The sequence below is a fragment of the Cetorhinus maximus genome, chromosome 17 (assembly GCF_964194155.1).
Source record: "Cetorhinus maximus chromosome 17, sCetMax3.hap1.1, whole genome shotgun sequence".
Taxonomy (NCBI): Eukaryota; Metazoa; Chordata; class Chondrichthyes; order Lamniformes; family Cetorhinidae; genus Cetorhinus; species Cetorhinus maximus.
Window position 1 is genome coordinate 84,766,888 of NC_135895.1, and position 17,577 is coordinate 84,784,464.

At 45.6% G+C, this 17,577-nt stretch overlaps 1 protein-coding gene and 1 pseudogene across 1 annotated transcript in view; one reads left to right on the forward strand and one right to left on the reverse strand.

The window, feature by feature from the left end:
* Nucleotides 1-17,199, forward strand: part of pappa2 (pappalysin 2) — a 477,685-nt gene extending 460,486 nt beyond the window's left edge. Inside the window, exon 22 of the mRNA XM_078561789.1 lies at nt 15,199-17,199. Coding sequence (XP_078417915.1) covers nt 15,199-15,303 — 105 coding nt within the window. The 3' untranslated portion in view covers nt 15,304-17,199. The remainder of the gene's footprint in view (nt 1-15,198) is intronic.
* LOC144692773 (small integral membrane protein 8 pseudogene) lies at nt 1,194-1,480 on the reverse strand (annotated as a pseudogene).
* Nucleotides 17,200-17,577: the final 378 nt, after the last annotated feature.

Genomic DNA, 17,577 nt, shown 5'->3' on the forward strand with positions numbered 1-17,577 from the left:
CACACTACAGGAAGGATGTGAACGCATTGGAGAGAGTGCAGAAGAGGCTTACAAGAATGGTTCCAGGGATGAGACAAATCAGTTATGAGGAAAGATTGGAGAAGTTGGGGCTGTTTTCCTAGGAGAGGAGAAGGCTAAGAGGAGACTTAATAGAAGTTTTCAAAATCATGAGGAGTTTGGACGGAGGAGATCGGGAGAAACTGTTCCCGCTTATAAACGGACCGAGAACCAGGGGGCACAGTTTTAAAGTGTTTTGAAAAAGAAGCAAATGCAAGGTGAGAAAAAACATTTTCACACAGCGAGTAGTTAAGGTTTGGAATGCACTGCCTGGAAGTGTGGTGGAGGCAGGTTCAATTGCGTCATTCAAGAGGGCATTGGATGATCGTTTCTATTTAAATAATGTGCAGGGTTATGGGGAGAAGGCAGGAGATTGGCACTAAGTTAAAATGCTCAGAGAGCCAGTGCAGACACGTTGGGCCAAATGGCCTCCTTCTACAATTCTGTGGGTGATCTACGCAGTGCCTCCAAATCTGCTGTCCACAGCTGTGTCAAGCTGGTCACTGATGCTCTCCTCAGATGGGTGATGAACTTCATTCATTTGCGGACTGATGATGCCGGCCAGGTTGAGCGAGCCAGAGGCTTCACTGAAATTGTTGGCTTCTCCCGCATCCAGGGTGCCATAGATTGCATTCATGTGGCCATATTGCCCCAGTGGGTGAGCCGGGTATCTTCGTCAGCAGAAAGGGCTTCCACTCCATCAACATCCAGATTGTTTGCGACCACAGGACACAGATTTTGCAGGTCTGCTGCATGTACCTGGGCAGCTCCCATGACGCGTACATCCTGAGACACTCCCAGGTGCCAAGGCTTTTTGTCTCTCCAGCTCAGTTGGATAGTTGGCTCCTGGGTGACAAAGGCTGACCCCTGAAAAAGTGGCTCGTGACGCTGCTCCGAAACCCAAACTTATTTGGGAATCTAAAATAAATCCTCAGAGTTAACTATCAAGGTAGACTATGCTCAACATGATAGGGATATTGAGGTCTCTATCTTACTCCATACATTCTCAGTGTTGTGTTGTAACTACATAATAATAACAAAAATTGTCACAAACACTTTTGTAGTTTCTTGGTTGCAATATTACTCATCTGGTTTCATCGGGTATTTCATTCCCACTTAGATGTTTTTTGTCTTGTTTATCTTGTTCCTTCACTATCAATTGCTTCATACAAATGTGCCTTGCTTTCTACTGTGGCGTTCAAATAAGCAATGTAACTCACACACAGTGTTATGGTCAGTGGTCCATAAGCCATCACAGGTTTATGAGGTTTAATGAAGAGCTCCGGATTAACTGCTCGGAAAAGGCTGGTGGTTTGGATTCCTCTCAATTCTGGACTTTTGTAACCTGCACTCTTGGGAGGCTCTGTCTTTGCATCAGTAGGGCCGGTTGAAGATGACATAGCTGACAACTGTCCAACTTACGAACCTGGAGGAGAGGTACAAAAGAAGTCAAGGGTGGCAAGTGAGAGGACCATTGTCTTGCTCAAGATGAGGTTCTGCTGCCTGGACCGATCAGGGGGAGCACTGCAATGTCCTCCAGCGTACATCTCACTTATTGTCATTGTTTGCTGCGCACTGCACAATCTGGATCTGTCAAGGGGGCTCCTTTTTGGAGGATGAAGACAGTGAGGCAGCTCCATAGGCCGCAGAGGATGGCTCAACTGATGGGTCTGATGAGGAGCCGGAGGAGGCCCAGGGTGAGGACGTGGCTGCAGAAGTGATGAACCTTGTAGAAAGCAGGGAGACCAGGGGCCTTGATTCTCCATTCATTCTGCTAGGCATCCAAGGCATGGCTTGAAAGTGAGGGCAAAGGTGACGCTTCCTTACTGAATGTTCCTGATCAGGCCATCCTGTGACCCCCTATGTCAACTAGCTAACTCGGAAATAAAGTTTGCAGCCCTTCCCGTCTGTCACAAGCCATTCCCATGTCCAACACCCGTGAGAAACATAAAGCACAATCAGACCATGAAACATAATAACATCTTTAAATGGTGGTCATGTTTAGCCAATTCAAACATAGAACGCATTTCAACTGCAGTAATATCACCCTTGACAACCCCTCGTGTTTATAATGTCTTAAACTTCTGCTTGCGAGTGCTGCATTTTGGTGGTCCCCAACCCCCCAGCCCCTCGCTGGCAGCAGCATTCGAGGCAGCCTGATGACTGTGATGTCCTTTCGGCCCTGATGGCCTTGACAGATGTCCTCTGGCTGGCGGAGCCTGTACAGGCACCGCCTGAGAGGGAGCATCCAGCGCCATCTCTGGGCACTCCTCAATCGCTGCGGCCTCATCAGATGCCACGGGCCTGGTAGAGGGGCAGAGGAGCTGCTGCCTTTGCCTGGAGCGCCCTGAGAGCTCACATGCCAGCGTGAGGTTGGTTTGAACCTCCCTGCTCACCATTGATGGACGGGCACCGAGCAGAGTGACTAGGTGCCTCATTGCTCTCACACTGGCAGTGGCTCCAGAGGCTTATCATCTGCCTCGGACTCAGCTTGGCCCTGGTCTTCAGCAGTCCTCCAACTGCCGGCAACCTGGACACTCTCTGCCTCTGCCAGCTCCTTAAGCGAGTGTGATGTACCCTCACCACTGTGCACTACCAACTGAACCGACACGCTATTGCCCACCAACACGCCCATAACTGCACTGGCGCTTGGTTTGGAAAGATGATGTGACACAGGTGCATCTGTCCGCGGCTCCTCCCCGGGTGTCAAGGGAGGGTCCTCAGGGTCCATTGGACATCGTGAGGATGGCGCTTCTGAGGGAGGAACAGAATATGTCAGTTGATTATGTTGTAACAAAGTGACTGTGCATGAACTACAGTTACTTGTCAGAATGGACAACTGCCTCAGTGAGGCACTGTGATTGGACGAACAATGGGGACTGTTAATTATAACTTCTCATTAGAGATGCCATGATCCTACAGCTCTTACACACTTCCCCAGTCTCTCACCTGTCCTTAGGACTCTTACCTTCCTCCAAGACCTCTCTCTCTCCGTGACCTGTGGTCCTTGCTCCATGCTTGCATTCCATGTGCAGGGCATCCATCTGGAATTTGGAAAGTATCAGTATGTTGGGGATCCCACCACCCATTCGTGTGCACTCCAGTGCATTATGGCTTCTCTCCTATATAGGCAAAAGTGCATTTATTAGTTCACCCACTGCCCGCCGCACCACCCCAGCCTCGCCACCCACCCCCCCACTCCAAGGAGACCCAGGTTGAGGTGCCCGTCAGTTTAGCACACCTCACTATTCTATACACACAAGGCAAGTGGGCACATCTCACAGCCTTGGCATACACAGGGATATGTGCCATTTGCCACTCTGCATCTCACCCCCTGAGCACCACGAAGAACAGCCACACTCCAAGACATCTAAACTCAGTTCCATGCCAAGTTGATACTCACCCTTGCAGAGTGCAGAAGATCATTGAACCGCTTCCAGCACTGGATCCACGTGTGGCACACAACATCAAGTTCACTCACCTGGGCAGCCACCTCTGTCCAGGCCTTCTTTGTCCGGTGGGGTGGCCTCTTGCCATCCCACGGAATGAGTATGTCATGCCAGGCACTGACTGCTTCCACTAGAGTGCGCTGGCACTCATCAGGGAATCAGTAGAGGGGGCAGAGTACTCACTGGCATTGCCGTCCCACCTGACATGCCCAGTGGGTGCTGCAGACACCCCTCCTGCCAAGCGTACGACCTTGCACTCTCCCGTGGACAGCTCCCTGAGGCTCCTCCACAACTCCTGGCAGCCTTCAGGGAGCTACCTATGTTCTCTTAAATGCCCACTCTGGGTCACCGTTGCACCCAGTGCCCACCACACTCCCGCCCCCACCGACAGCGCTGAGCCGATGTGTGGGCATGTTTTACACTGGCTAGCCCTTAATTGGTACCCTGGTTGCGATCGTGGGTAGGAGTGGATAATGCATCCGCTTCCAGGCCCACCGATCGTGTGCGCTCAATGTGCATAAAATTCAGGCGTTCGTTTAGAGGCAGAGGATGTGGGTATAGTTCTTAATAAATACTTTGCGTCTGTCTTCACAAAAGAGGAGGACGATGCAGACATTGTAGTTAAGGAGGAAATATTGCTTGTGATTAACATAGGGAAAGATTGAATACAAAGGGGATTAATATCCTCTAAAGTCGCTAAAGCACCAGGGCTGGATGAAACGTACCACAGGCTGTTAAAAGAAGCCAGGGAGAAAATAGCAGATGTTCTGACCATCACCTTCCAATCCTCACTGGATGCAGGTGTGGCGCCAGAGGATTGGAGGACTGCTTACACTGTATCTTTGTTTAAAAATGGAGCGAGGGATAGGCTGAAATAATTACAGGCCAGTCAGTAACGGGCAAATTATCAGAATCAATTCTGAGGGACAGGATAAACTGTAACTTAGAAAGGCATGGATTAATCAAGGACAGTCAGCATGGATTTGTTGAAGGAAGATCATGTCTGACTAACAAGATTGAATTTTTTGAGGAGATAACAAGGAGGATTGATGAGGGTATTGTAGTTGATGTGGCCTAAATGGATTTTAGCAAGGCTTTTGACAAGGTCCCACGTGGCAGATTGGTTAAAGAAGTAAAGCCCACGTGATCCAGGGGTATGTAGCAAGCTGGATAGAACGTTGCTCAGTGGCAGGAAACAAAGGGTAACTGTTGACTGGTGTTTTTGCAGCTGGAAGGCTGTTTCCAGTGGGGTTCTGCAGGGCTCAGTACTAGGTCCCCTGCTTTTTGTGGTATATGTTAATGATTTGGACTTAAATGTAGGGGCATGATCAAGAAGTTTGCAAACAACACAAAAATTGGCTGCGTGATTGATAGTGAGGAGGGAAGCTGTAGACTGCAGGAAGATATCAATGGACTGGTCAGGTAGGCAAAAAAGTGGCAAATGGAATTCTACCTGGAGAAGTGTGAGGTGATGCATTTGGGGGGCTGGGGGTCAAACAAGACAAAGGATTATACAATTAGTGGGAGGATACAGAGAGGTGTAGAGGAAGTGAGGGACCTTGTAGTGAACGTGCATAAATCCCTGAAGGCAGCAGGACAGGTCGATAAGGTGGTTAAGAAGACATTTGGAATCCTTTTATTAGCTGAGGCATGGAATATAAGAGCAGGGAGGTTATGCTGGAACTATATAAAACACTGGTTAGGCTGCAACTTGAGTACTCTGTGCAGTTCTGGTTGCCTAATTAGAAAAAGGATGTAATTGTCTTGGAGAAGGTACAGAAGAGATTTACGAGGATGTTGCCAGGACTGGAAAATTGCAGTTATGAGGAAAGGTTGGATAGGCTGGGGTTGTTCTCCTTGGGACAGAGGAGACTGAGTGGAGATTTGATTAAGGTATACAAAGTTGTGAGGAGCCTGGAAAGAGTGCATGGGAAGGACCTATTTCCCTTAGCAGAGAGGTTGGTGATGAGGAGCCATAGATTTAAAGTGATTGGCAGAAGGATTATAGGGGAGATGAGGAAAGATCGTTTCACCCAGAGGGTGTTAGGGGTCTGGAGCCCATTGCCTGAAAGGGTAGTAGAGGCAGAAGCCCTCAACTCATTTAAATGGTGTCTGGATGTGCACCTGAAGTCCAGTAATTGCTGGAAAATGGGATTATGCTGGACGGTTCGTTTCTTGCTGGTGCCGTCACGATGGGCAGAGTGGCCTCCTTCTGTGCCATAAATTTTTCTAAATTTTCTATATTTTCTAAATATCTTAAAAGAAGGAATGTGCAGGGATGTGGGGAGAGGCTGGAGGAGTGACAGTACGTGAATTGCTCCTTGGGAGATCCAGCACAGACACGATGGGCTGAATGGCCGTCTTCTGTGCTGTAATGATTCTATGATTGCAGGTGGTGCATTCTCGAACTGAGCCTGCAAACTTCAGCAGGGCCAGCACTGGAGGGCACTGTGGGTTTAGTCATCATCGCAACCGTGCCAGGCTGTTCCATAAGAGGGCTCAATTCTAAGTGTAGAAAGGGAATGGACGTAGAGACAGTTTGTACTGAAAGTACTGAATAGAGGCACAGACAGCTGATTGAATCAGAGAATTGCATAAATACCTGGAGGAAAATTTACTAGCCAATATTGTGATGGATAGTGGGAGATTTATCTCCGAGACACTGGATGGGCTGCGATCGTCTTTTACAGTCTTATACATTCTTATGTATGGGAAATAAAACATTTGCTTTTATGTCGTCAAACTGTCTCTCTGGCAGTGAAATAGTATGGGTTGTGGGCATCTCTTTATAGTGGAGCATATCATCGGGGCTGTTCTGGTGTGCTAGCTTTACATAGTCACGCTATGAAATTTATTTCTCAAAAGGTTCAAATTACACCATTGAGACTGATTATCCTGAAAAAATACTCACGTGGCCTGATAATATAGTTAAATTGTTTCAAATTTTCCAAGAAAGATGTGGTTTATAATGTGAAGGCGCCAGCTCGCTTCTAAACTTTATGCTCTTTTTAAGGAAGTCTCCACATTGTGAAGGTACTTGGACACAAGTGAAGGTTGCGTGCTGTTATGATTTTGTAAGATACTTATGGAAGGTTCTTTGCAAATATTCTACAGCTGCTCTGGCCAACAGTCCTGCTTCATATCATATCTTGCACAGAATGAGACCTTCTGATCTCTGGTTGGTCGTATCCTGGAGGTACCCCCCGACCCCAAGATGAGCTACCGGACCCCTCGGAAGTCCCAAAGCACTGACTCTGTGGGTATTGCCCTGGAAGTTTGGACTTCTAATGGGCAATTCTTCTGCATCTGGAACGCTCCGAAAAGCCTCCAACTTTGAGTTAGAGTTGGAGACTTCGGATGGTTCTGACTTACTTACCAAAATAGTTACCCATGAAAAGTAAGGAAAAGCTCGTTCTAACTCCTGGGTAACAATATAACTGACCCATCCAATCACTCACACTGACCTCCCTGACTACCTCCTCGACCCTCCAACCCCCTGACACCCTGACTGACCCTCTGACACTTCCTGACCCAACCTGACAACCCCTCCCGACTACCCACCCGAACCCCTGACCCGACCTGCCTACACCCCCGACCTCGAGAACCCCCTCCTGACACAGCCCCCAACCCTCCAACTCACCCCCGACTTTCCACGACTTCCCCCCCGACCCTCTGACACCCCCAACCACAACCCCACCATCCCCGATCAACCCTCATGCTCTAACTTTAGGACAACCTTCAGGTTTGAGTTCAATGACTCTCTTGAGGCATGAATTTTGCAGGACTCTGACATCTATGTAACTCCACTGAGGTTCGCTGCTGCACAAATATGTTTAGGATTGATGTCCACATGATTTTCATTGGAACCGACACCTTCAGAACTCTTCAGATCTAGAAATCAGAGTCATCTCCAGGCATTGCTTCTCTAGAATTCTCCTGCAGAAACTTCATCTCATTGGACTTCCACTATACTAAGAATACTTGAATTGTTCAGCTATATTCCAGAATTCCCAGAACAGAATCCTGCAGAATCGCCTTCCAAAAGACTACCCCTTCCGGACCTCCGACTCCCCCTCTGACCCGGCCTCACCACCCTGCCCACCCTACATACCCTGCCACACCCCACTTACCTCACTCAAGCTCATTCACCAACAGAGTGAAAAGCTATGTAAATGTCCCGAAGCTTTTCACTGTGTTAGTGGATGAAGACATACCACAATATGGCAACTAGTGCATAAAAAGGGGCAGTGGCTTGGCTTCCCTGACAATCCTGTCCAATGAAGAAGGACTCCCAGAACAGGTACGCTTTGCATTTCTGAAGAGGCCCAGTTCAGATGTCCGGTCCAGAAACGTGGAACTTTCGGTGCATAGTAAGAAAATGGGAGCAGAGCGGCAACCGGTGGTGATTGCCATTCCTCGGACGTTTCAGCCCTATGTTACCTTGTTGTGCTCTATATACCCTGGGGTATCTATTGTCTTTGGGCTGGATGGCATATTCAACACCACCAAATCCTTGTGTTATTTCAGTTTCTGTTGAGGGAAAGTGCCATCTCTTTCCAGGCCTTTGACTGAGGTATCACAAACAGTGAGGATGTCACATCAGATGAGTGAAGGCACCTTACCTACATGCCACCACTGGGCTTGACCATGGACAGGCTTTGAGATTATGCAGATGCATTGGCCTCTGCATTGAGTGACTCCTCAGTCAAATCAGTCTTCATCTCAGCTCCTCTTGGCCTCTTCTACTTTCACTGTCTCTCAGTCTTCCCCAAACTACTCACTCTGTATAAACTTCTCCATCAACATTCTCGCATTTTTTAACCCTATCTCCCCTTATGTCATTTCAGGATTCACATCCTGTTCTCTTGACCCCATTCTCCTAGTTTAATGACCACCCAACATTGCCGCCCTATCAGTCTACTCTCGATCATCAGTAAAGTGATGGAAGGGGTCATCAACAGTGCTATCAAGCAGCACTTGCTTAGTAATAACCTGCTGACTGATGCCCAGTTTGGGTTCCACCAGGGCTACTCAGCTCCTGACCTCGTTGCAGCCTTGGTTCAAACATGGACAAAAGAGCTGACCTCCCGAGGTGAGGTGAGAATGACTGCCCTGGATATCAAGGCAGCATTTGACTGAGTGTGGCATCAACGAGCCCTAGCAAAACTGGAGTCAATGGAAATCAGGGGGAAAACTCTGCACTGGTTGGAGTCACACCTAGCACAAAGTAAAATGGTTGTGGTTGTTCGAGGTCAGTCATCTCAGCTCCAGGACATCACTGCAGGAGTTCCTCAGGGTAGTGTCCTAGGCCCAGCCATCTTCAGCTGCTTCATCAATGACCTTCCTTCCATCATAAGGTCAGAAGTGGAGATGTTCGCTGATGATTGCACAATGTTCAGCACCGTTCGCGGCTCCTCAGATACTGAAGCAGTCTATGTCCAAATGCATCAAGTCCTGGACAATATCCAGGCTTGGGCTGACAAGTGGCAAGTAACATTCACGTCACACAAGTGTCAGGCAATGACCATCTCCAACAAGAGAGAATCCAACCATCGCCCCTTGATGTTCAATGGCTTACCATCACAAAATCCCCCACTATCAACATCCTGGGGGTTACCATTGATCAGAAACTGAACTGAACTAGCCATTTAAATGGCTACCAGAGCAGGTCAGAGGCTATGAATCGTGCAACGAGTAACTCTCCTCCTGACTCCCCAAAGCCTGTCCACCATCTACAAGGCACAAGTCAGGAGTGTGATGGAATACTCCCTGCGTGCAGCTTCTACAACACTGAGGAAGCTGGACACTGTCCAGGACAAAGCAGCCCACTTGATTGGCACCAAATCCACAAACATTCACTCCCTCCACCACTGATGCATAGTAGCAGCAGTGTGTACCATCTACAAGATGCAATGCAGGAATTCACCAAGGCTCCTTAGACAGCACCTTCCAAACCCAATACCACTACCACCTGAAAGGACAAGGACAGCAGATAGATGGGAACACCACCACCTGGAAGTTCCCCTCCAAGTCACTCACCATCCTAACTTGGATATATATCACCATTCCTTCACTGTCGCTGGGTCAAGATCCTGGAACTCCCTTCCTAACAGCACTGTGGGTGTTCCTACATCACATGGACTGCAGCGGTTCAAGAAGGCAGCTCACCACCACCTTCTCAAGGGCACCTAGGGATGGGCAATAAATGCTGGCCCAGCTACTGAAGCCCACATCCTGTGAATGAATATGAAATAAACCCAACTAACCTTCCTGATCCCCATGCTATTTGGCATTGTAAAGTGTTCCCTTGTCTCAGGCACTGACTTCTCCATTTCAAAGCTGCTGTCATCACTGCCCTCAAAAACTCATCTTTGTCATTGCAAACTACTGCCTCATCTTCAACCTCCCTTTCCTCCTCAGGAGTCTTTGACTGTCTCCCCACTCCATGCCCATCTCCCCTGTCAGGTTTTTATCCTTCCCACATTATTCTGTGTGGCAGTGTCATTAACCCTCTGCACCCTCTTCCATTGTTCACAGTGTCATTTGTCTTGCTTGGTTACAATGCACTGTTCACAGATAGAATACCATCGGCAATAGCTTCACTTTCATCCCTCCCATCATTACCTGTAGCACCCCCTTGGCTCCCTCCTTTATCTCATCTGCAGCCATTGTTGGGGGGGCGGTCAGGCTCATTTCGTCTTAGTTGACGCTCAATGTCCTCCGGCTAAACACAGAGAAGTGTCCCTTTACTAACCTTACACCTTCACCGAGAATCCCATCAATCATGGCCTTGGACTGAACTGGAACGTTTGTAACTTCAGCATCGATGTCCTGTCCATCACAGAGCCTATTGCCCATGTCCACTTATCTGCTTCTATGCCCCATCCATGTCTTCCTCGCCTCCAGACATTTTACAATTCTTTCCTGGCAGATCATCCAAAACCTGAATCTTACTTTTTGTTATCTATCGCCCCAGTCCTTGCTGACCTGCATTGGCTGCCAGTCATAATGACTCAGATTTAAAATTCCTATCCATGTGTTTAAATCTCCTTTTTTACTCACTCCTTCCTGTCCTTTTAATCTCCCTTAGTCTTTTAAGTTCCCTAGAACACTCTGTTCCCCTCTCCCTTCATGGATGTGCCCTCAGCCACCTATAGGCTCTGCCCTCTAGCATTCACCCTGAACCCTTCCTTATGACCATCCTTAAGGCAGAATCCTTTGACCACGTTTCCGCTCATCCCACCTAACTGACTTGGCAGCCTATTGATTGACTGCACTCCACAAAGTGTTTTGTGATGTTTTTCTCTACATTAAAGGTGCTTAAAAATTCTAAGTTGATCATGCTGTTTAGTCAGCTAGAGATAGGTAGATGGGTTTGGCAGATTGTAATTCTGTAATTTAGCCAGGCACATTAAGAGACAATGATGAGATGTCTGGTCAATCTGCAGACTACTGTTGTGGAAAACCTCAAGACTTCTTGCATGCAGTTCAGAATGTTTCGCTGCAGAACTCCTGCAGCGCTGGGGATTTATAGCACAAGGTCCAGCTGTGCTGCAGCTAAGCTTTAGAAGTCCTTAAATATGAACACAAGAAAATCATAGACAGGAAAGGGTTTACTGGTCCATCCAACGTAGCCCACATGTACTGTTGTGATGGCATATACACTACGATTAGAAACATGCTCCAAAATACTCTTCAACAAGTTGGAACAATCCCTTGGGAGAGGAGGAAAGTCAGATTAATCCCAGACTAATTGTGGTCGAGAAATAGTCTCTGCCCCATGTTAGGCACTCACACTGGTCCATGCCTGAATGGGGCAGATGGCAGGAAAAAATTGGTTCAGTACTAAACTGGAAAACTGAAAATCAGCTATCCATTTCAATAGGAATTGTGAAGGGGGACCAGGAGTCACACAGACTGATTAAATAAGGACAGAATGGGAGTGGATATTTGGGCAGTTCATGCCTGGCTAATCTTACAAGGTATCTACATTCGATACAAGGTGATCTCCTATCCAACCAGAAACAGGTCCGGCCCTCGTTTGAAGGAATACAGTAAAACAGCATTCACTGCATGAACAGAAAGGCTCCAAACAGGTCCACTAGTCTCTAGGAAGAGAAGAACTGCCCTAATATCAACTCCCATTCTGTCCTTATTTAATCAGCCTGTGTGGTTCCTGGTCCTCCTTCACAAATCCTATTGAAATGGTTAGCTGATTTTCAGCTTTGCAATTTAGTAGCGAACCAAATTTTTCCTGCCATCTGCCCCATTCATCCTGAATATTGAGTGGGTAGGCAGGTAGAAAGGTTTTTTTTTTAAATCTCTTGGCCATTGGCTACCCTAATCTATGATTGAGCATGCCTTGAAATGGGCATCCAGAGCGCCTGACTGAAACAAGCTGGACACCAACACTTCTAAGAGGCAGTTCTCAGACACCATTGAATGGAGTGTGTGTTGCGCACGCTCCATGCAGTGACAACAGACCAGGGAGGTGGATGAGCAAGTAGTTGGGTACTTTTCGGGGATTAGTAGATCTTGTTAAAAGAACCTGACCTAAATGTGCATGTACTGGTGTTCTTCTGTATTATATTGTGCACTGCATCTACTCTACTGTCAATTCAATGGCAAATTTTCTGAAAAACATTGTACTGATGGATTTGCACTATAAATTGAACTGTATTGACACTTTTGGAAAAAGAACACACTGGTCATCTGATTGATTTACTGGGATCAATATAGTTTTGGTGGTTAAGTTATTTGGCTGCTCCAAATATGTGGCAAAAATCTCAGTGCTACTGATCCAGCCCCACAAAAACCTCCCTCTTTGTTGCTGGCTACTCAGTTGGTCAACTACCTGCCCGCTCCCTCCTACCCCATTTTCCCACTTAAAGGTTCAGCCCAGCAGTGCAGTGCAGCTGCCAGATTTTCTGCCCTATCCCTCACTTGGCCAGTTGCCTGAACAAATTCAACTGAAGTCCAACCATAAAAAGGATTCTGGTCTCTGGTTCATATCATTGAATGGGATGGTACAACTGCCCCACCCACAGAATAGCAGTAATGACAATTAACGAGAGGTACATTAGAAATGCAAGCTGGACCAAAGTGATCCTGTCTATTGCGGCAGTGTTTCTTTTTTACAGAGACCTCTTAGAATATTTCATCGGGCAGTGACTAATGAACAGGCAGGAGGAAAGGAAATGAAGAACCCACACTAACAGTGAGAATAGAACAAAGGGACAGGCTGGAGATTTTACACAAAGAGAGATCAATAGAGGAAGAACAATAGTGCCAATAACCTTGGAATCTTATAATTTAGGAAGTTGACCGTATTGCTGGGTGGATAAACTGACATGGGCTGAATGGCCTTGATTTATCACAGTGATTTTATGAACTGTAGCAGACAGGCTAAGGGGCCATGGTGCAAATGTTGAATTTCACCTTCCAGATAACTTTTCTTTAAGTTGAGGCTGCCATGAAAAGCATCAAATAAACCTCGTCTTCAGATGATTATGTTATGGATAATTTTATGGATTATGCTTTGGGCAACACCGAGGGAAAGGTAGGGATAGAGAAGGATATTGGTTCCCAGGTGAAATACATTAAATGTCAAGTAACAATAGGCCAAAGTTTTACAGCTTATGGTAGATTGGTTTTGCTGGCATTTATTTGGAAGGAGTTTGGCTCATCAAGGTCTGAACATTTTGAGAAAGCCTTCATGTACTGGCTTTACTCCTTTGTAGGCCAAATGTATTTGAACATTCAGGAGAGCAAGAAGTGGAGTTCCAGCTGATGTTTTCCATCCCCATCACCAGACATGTTTTGCAATTGAATGGAGTTCTATGATTCACCAGAGCATTTTTCCTGCTATAAATAAGAACTGTCTTGCGTCCTTTGGCTCTCCACAGGCTTGGTTTCCCCTTACCTTGTTGCCTAACCTCTTAGTTGAGGGAATGTGGCTTTCTTGAGAAGTGGATACAGCTTCACTTTAAGACTGAGGCAGTGCCAGGACTAGGCTAGATCACTACATTCAAGAAAAGCTTCCATTTTACAAGCCTGTGCTCTCAGTTTGTGGAATCATTTATCCTTAGCTTACCAAGATACAAAGAACAACAGCATGGCTGCTCAGTGCAAAGGGTTGATGCATTTATCACACATTGGCAGTAGCCAGGGGGAAGTGGTGGTGTAGTGGTTCTGTCACTCCAGATAGCCAGGGTTATGCTCTGGGGACCAGGGTTCGAATCGTACCACAGCAGATGGTGAAATTTGAATTCAATTAACAAAATTTGGAATTAGAAGTCTGATGATGACCATGAAACCATTCCATTGCTGACTGTCATAAAAACCCACCTGGTTCACTAATGCCCTTTAGGGAAGGACATCTGTTGCCCACACCTAGTTTGGTCTTCATGTAACTCCAGATCCACAGTAATGTGGTTGACTCTTAAATGCACCTCTGGAATGGCCTAGCAAGCCACCCAGTTCTCAAGGGCAATTAGGGATGGGCAATAAATGCTGACCCAGCCAGTGACACCCACATCCCATGAATGAATAATAAAAAAAACTACAGCATCATAATGCAAATGAGATGGTGCTCCTGCCCTGATGGTGCAGAGCCAAGAGCACCTTGAGAAGGCTGAGTGCTCAGCTTGTCTATGAATCAGCAGTCTGATTTCCATACAATTGACCCAGATAGACTCTCTCTATGTAATGGGGAACATCTAGCCAGATCAAAAATGAAGGCCAAAGTCTTCTACTCCAAAGCGCAGCATCTTGTGGCATGTCTAATTAGTTTGCGTTTTGCACGCTTTAGCTCAAAATGTTTTGCCATGTAAATTGCTGGAAGTGTGAGCTGAAAACAAGGTGACTGATGCAACCAACACTTAACCTATGAGATTAGAGAATTGAGAAATTAACTGAAGAATGACTGAAGAGGATGAATTAGTATGAAGTCAGGTACAGAACGGGAAATAAAGAAGGAAAGACAGATTTGGAATCAGAGGGGGAATAAAAGGACAGAAAGGAAAAGTAAGAAGAAAAAGAAAAAAATTAAAATTTGACATTTTTAAAAAGTCTTCAACAACAATTCACTACCTGAAGGTATGAGATGCCACATTTTTAACTGTTTATAGTTTCTGAACCAGAAGGTTTGATTGACAATTACTAATGATTTCAATGCTGATAAAAGGGTACTTGCGTTGCTAACTACTAGACTTAAATTTCTGTGACGAGTTTAAAACTCTAAATTTGGCAACTTCATGAAACCCACAGGTGGTAAAGGACAAAATGTTGTTTTCGTAAAGCTAATGGTGGAGTGGCACAAATCACCCAGTAACTTTGGCGATTAGCAATTAATGGGGTATTTCTGCCTCGCCACAAGTTGCTTGTTGATCAGCATATTTATAACGCTGTGCATCATTCACACATTTTTTCCAGCCAATTCCAGCCCTACGTTTGCGTGTGTACTGTGCATGGAATCTATTTCACAATATAAACTAACAATCCACTGATGGAACCCAATTTCCATTTAAAGTAGGTTTGTAGAAAAATAAACTCTTGACTGGCTTTCCTGCCTTTTGTTTGTCAGCTTTCTGCTGAATTTCAAAAGGTGATCCTCATAGTTTACCCATGACTGATCTGTAGTTCCTCTTGTTCTTTTTCTTTAATCATGCTCTTTCCGCTTGCTCCCTCACAGGTGATCCCTTTTGCTGCTGACTGTGACGAACAAGTCGAATGTACATGTCGGGACCCCAATGCCGAGGAGAACCTTCAGACGAAAAGAGAGCTCGGATTTCACTAACACAGAAGAGAAATAGACACCGTGTAATCCAGCCAGCAGTATTCTGGCCTTGACCAGCAGTAATCCCACAATCACACATTATTTTGTTATATTCAAGAAAAACAGGGGAACGAGAGGCAATGGTTTATTTTTTGTCTATGAGCTTATGAAGACCAGTGTCAGGGATATAGTCTGTGGTCTTACCAATGGACATGAATGATATTAATTCAGCAGTTTCACCCAGAGATCTAGAGGGTAGGCAGCACAGGGATCAGACTGTGCAGTATACAGTGGCTGACACGGCGTAAGCTTTGTATGTGATCCATGCTGCTCCAATATCTCCCTCAATTATACTAATACTACTAGTCATTGTTCTTCTAACTTTATATCTCTTTTCCCTCTTCCACTGCAACTCACTACTTCCAAGAACCTCGAAACTGTGGGAATCTATACCTCCATCCGTCTCCCTTTCCACTTTCAAGCCTGACTTCATCCAACCATTGCTATTGATTTATCTCGTCTCTCCTCCTGATTTCAATCTTGCAGACATCCCTGCCATGAGCCTTCATCAAGGTTATGTGACCTGAGACTGTTTGGTAATGCCACAAGCTGTGAAAAAATCTTCCAGTTTATCAGCATCATTACCATTCTCTTGGTATTATAGAGATAATAGAAAAGACAGGTGGGGAGCCTAGCCAGCCATGTCAAAGTATCTCTGACCACTATCAGCCTAGCCTATTTCTTGTTCACATTCATATTTAAAAACAAACAAAAACAGATGGTTATGAATAATATTCTGACAAAGGGGATTGAGTAATTTATGATTCTATAATGTTCACACTTTGAAAGTATCTGTGATATCAATAAAGGGATTCAACATCCTGCCAAAATTGTTGCCTCGTTCATATGTGTGCTCTGCATAGGCCATATGAACATAGTCCAGTTCAGTAGCAAGGTGTTGCTCACAAGTATAATTAACTCAGTAGTGTGGCCATTTTATGAGCATTAGTATTCTTACTACCCCAGCTTTAAAGACTATAAACACAGAATGAGGGAAAGCTAACTGAGTCAACTTGATCAGATATGGGAGTGGGGTAAGGTAGAATAAATGGAGTGATGCAACACAGGAGACCGTTTGACCCATTGTGCCTGCACTGGTTCCCTGAAATGAGTCCAATGAGTTCTACTCTCCGGCTTTTTCTCCGCAGCCATGTATTTTTCCCTTTCAAGTATGTATTCAACTCCCTTTCAAAAATTATTGAATCTGCTGCCACCACCCTTTCAGGTAGCACATTCTACAACTGACTACATTTCCCCCCACTCATTTCACTTCTTATTCTTCTGCCAATCACTCTAAATCGGTGCCATGCAGTCCTTCTGCCACTAAAAATAGTTTCTCCTTATTTACTCTACCAAAACCATCATGATTTTGAACACCTCTATCAAATCTCCTAATCTCTGCTCTAAGGGGAACAATGCCAGGTTCTCCAATCACTTACCAATCTGACTAAAGTCCCTCATCCCTGCTACCATTCCAGTAAATCTCTTCTGCATCCTCTCTAAGGCCTTGACATCCTTTCTAAAATGTGGCATCCAGAATTGTATACTATACTCTAGCTGAGGCCTAACCAGTGTTTTATAAAGGTTTAGCATATTTCACTTGCTTTTGTACTCTATTGCTCTATTAATAAAGCCAAGGATTGCCCACAATGTTCAATAGCCATTAACTCGCTCTGCCACCTTCACAGGTTTGTGTATATACACTTCCAGGTCTCTCTATTCCCACACCCCCTTTAAATTTATACTGTTTAGTTCAAATTACCTTTTTTTGCTTTTTTTTACATTTTATTGGGAATAATGAAAAGGTCTATAAGATTAAGCGTGGATGTGGAATTAATCAGATGGTGAAAGAATAAGACTCCCAATTGGACGGCACAATGAGTTAGCACAATATTTTTCACCTATGGGACTTGGTTCCAGTTCAGCCTTCAACACAAATGTTTGATCGCTTAAAGTTACAAGAGGCCCGTTTTGAGTGTTAACTGTGGCTCAGTTGGCAGCACTCTAGCCTTTGAGTTAGAAAGTTGTGGCTTCAAGTCCCACTCCATTACTAGAGCACAAAAATTAAGGCTGAAACTCCAGTGCGGCACTGCCAAAGGTGCTGCCTTTCACAGACAGCACTAAATTGAGGCCTTGTGTGCCCTCACAGTGGACAAGAAAGATCCCATGGTACAATTTTGAAGAAGAGCAGGTGTCCTGGCCAATATTTATCCTTCAATTAACATTACAAAAACA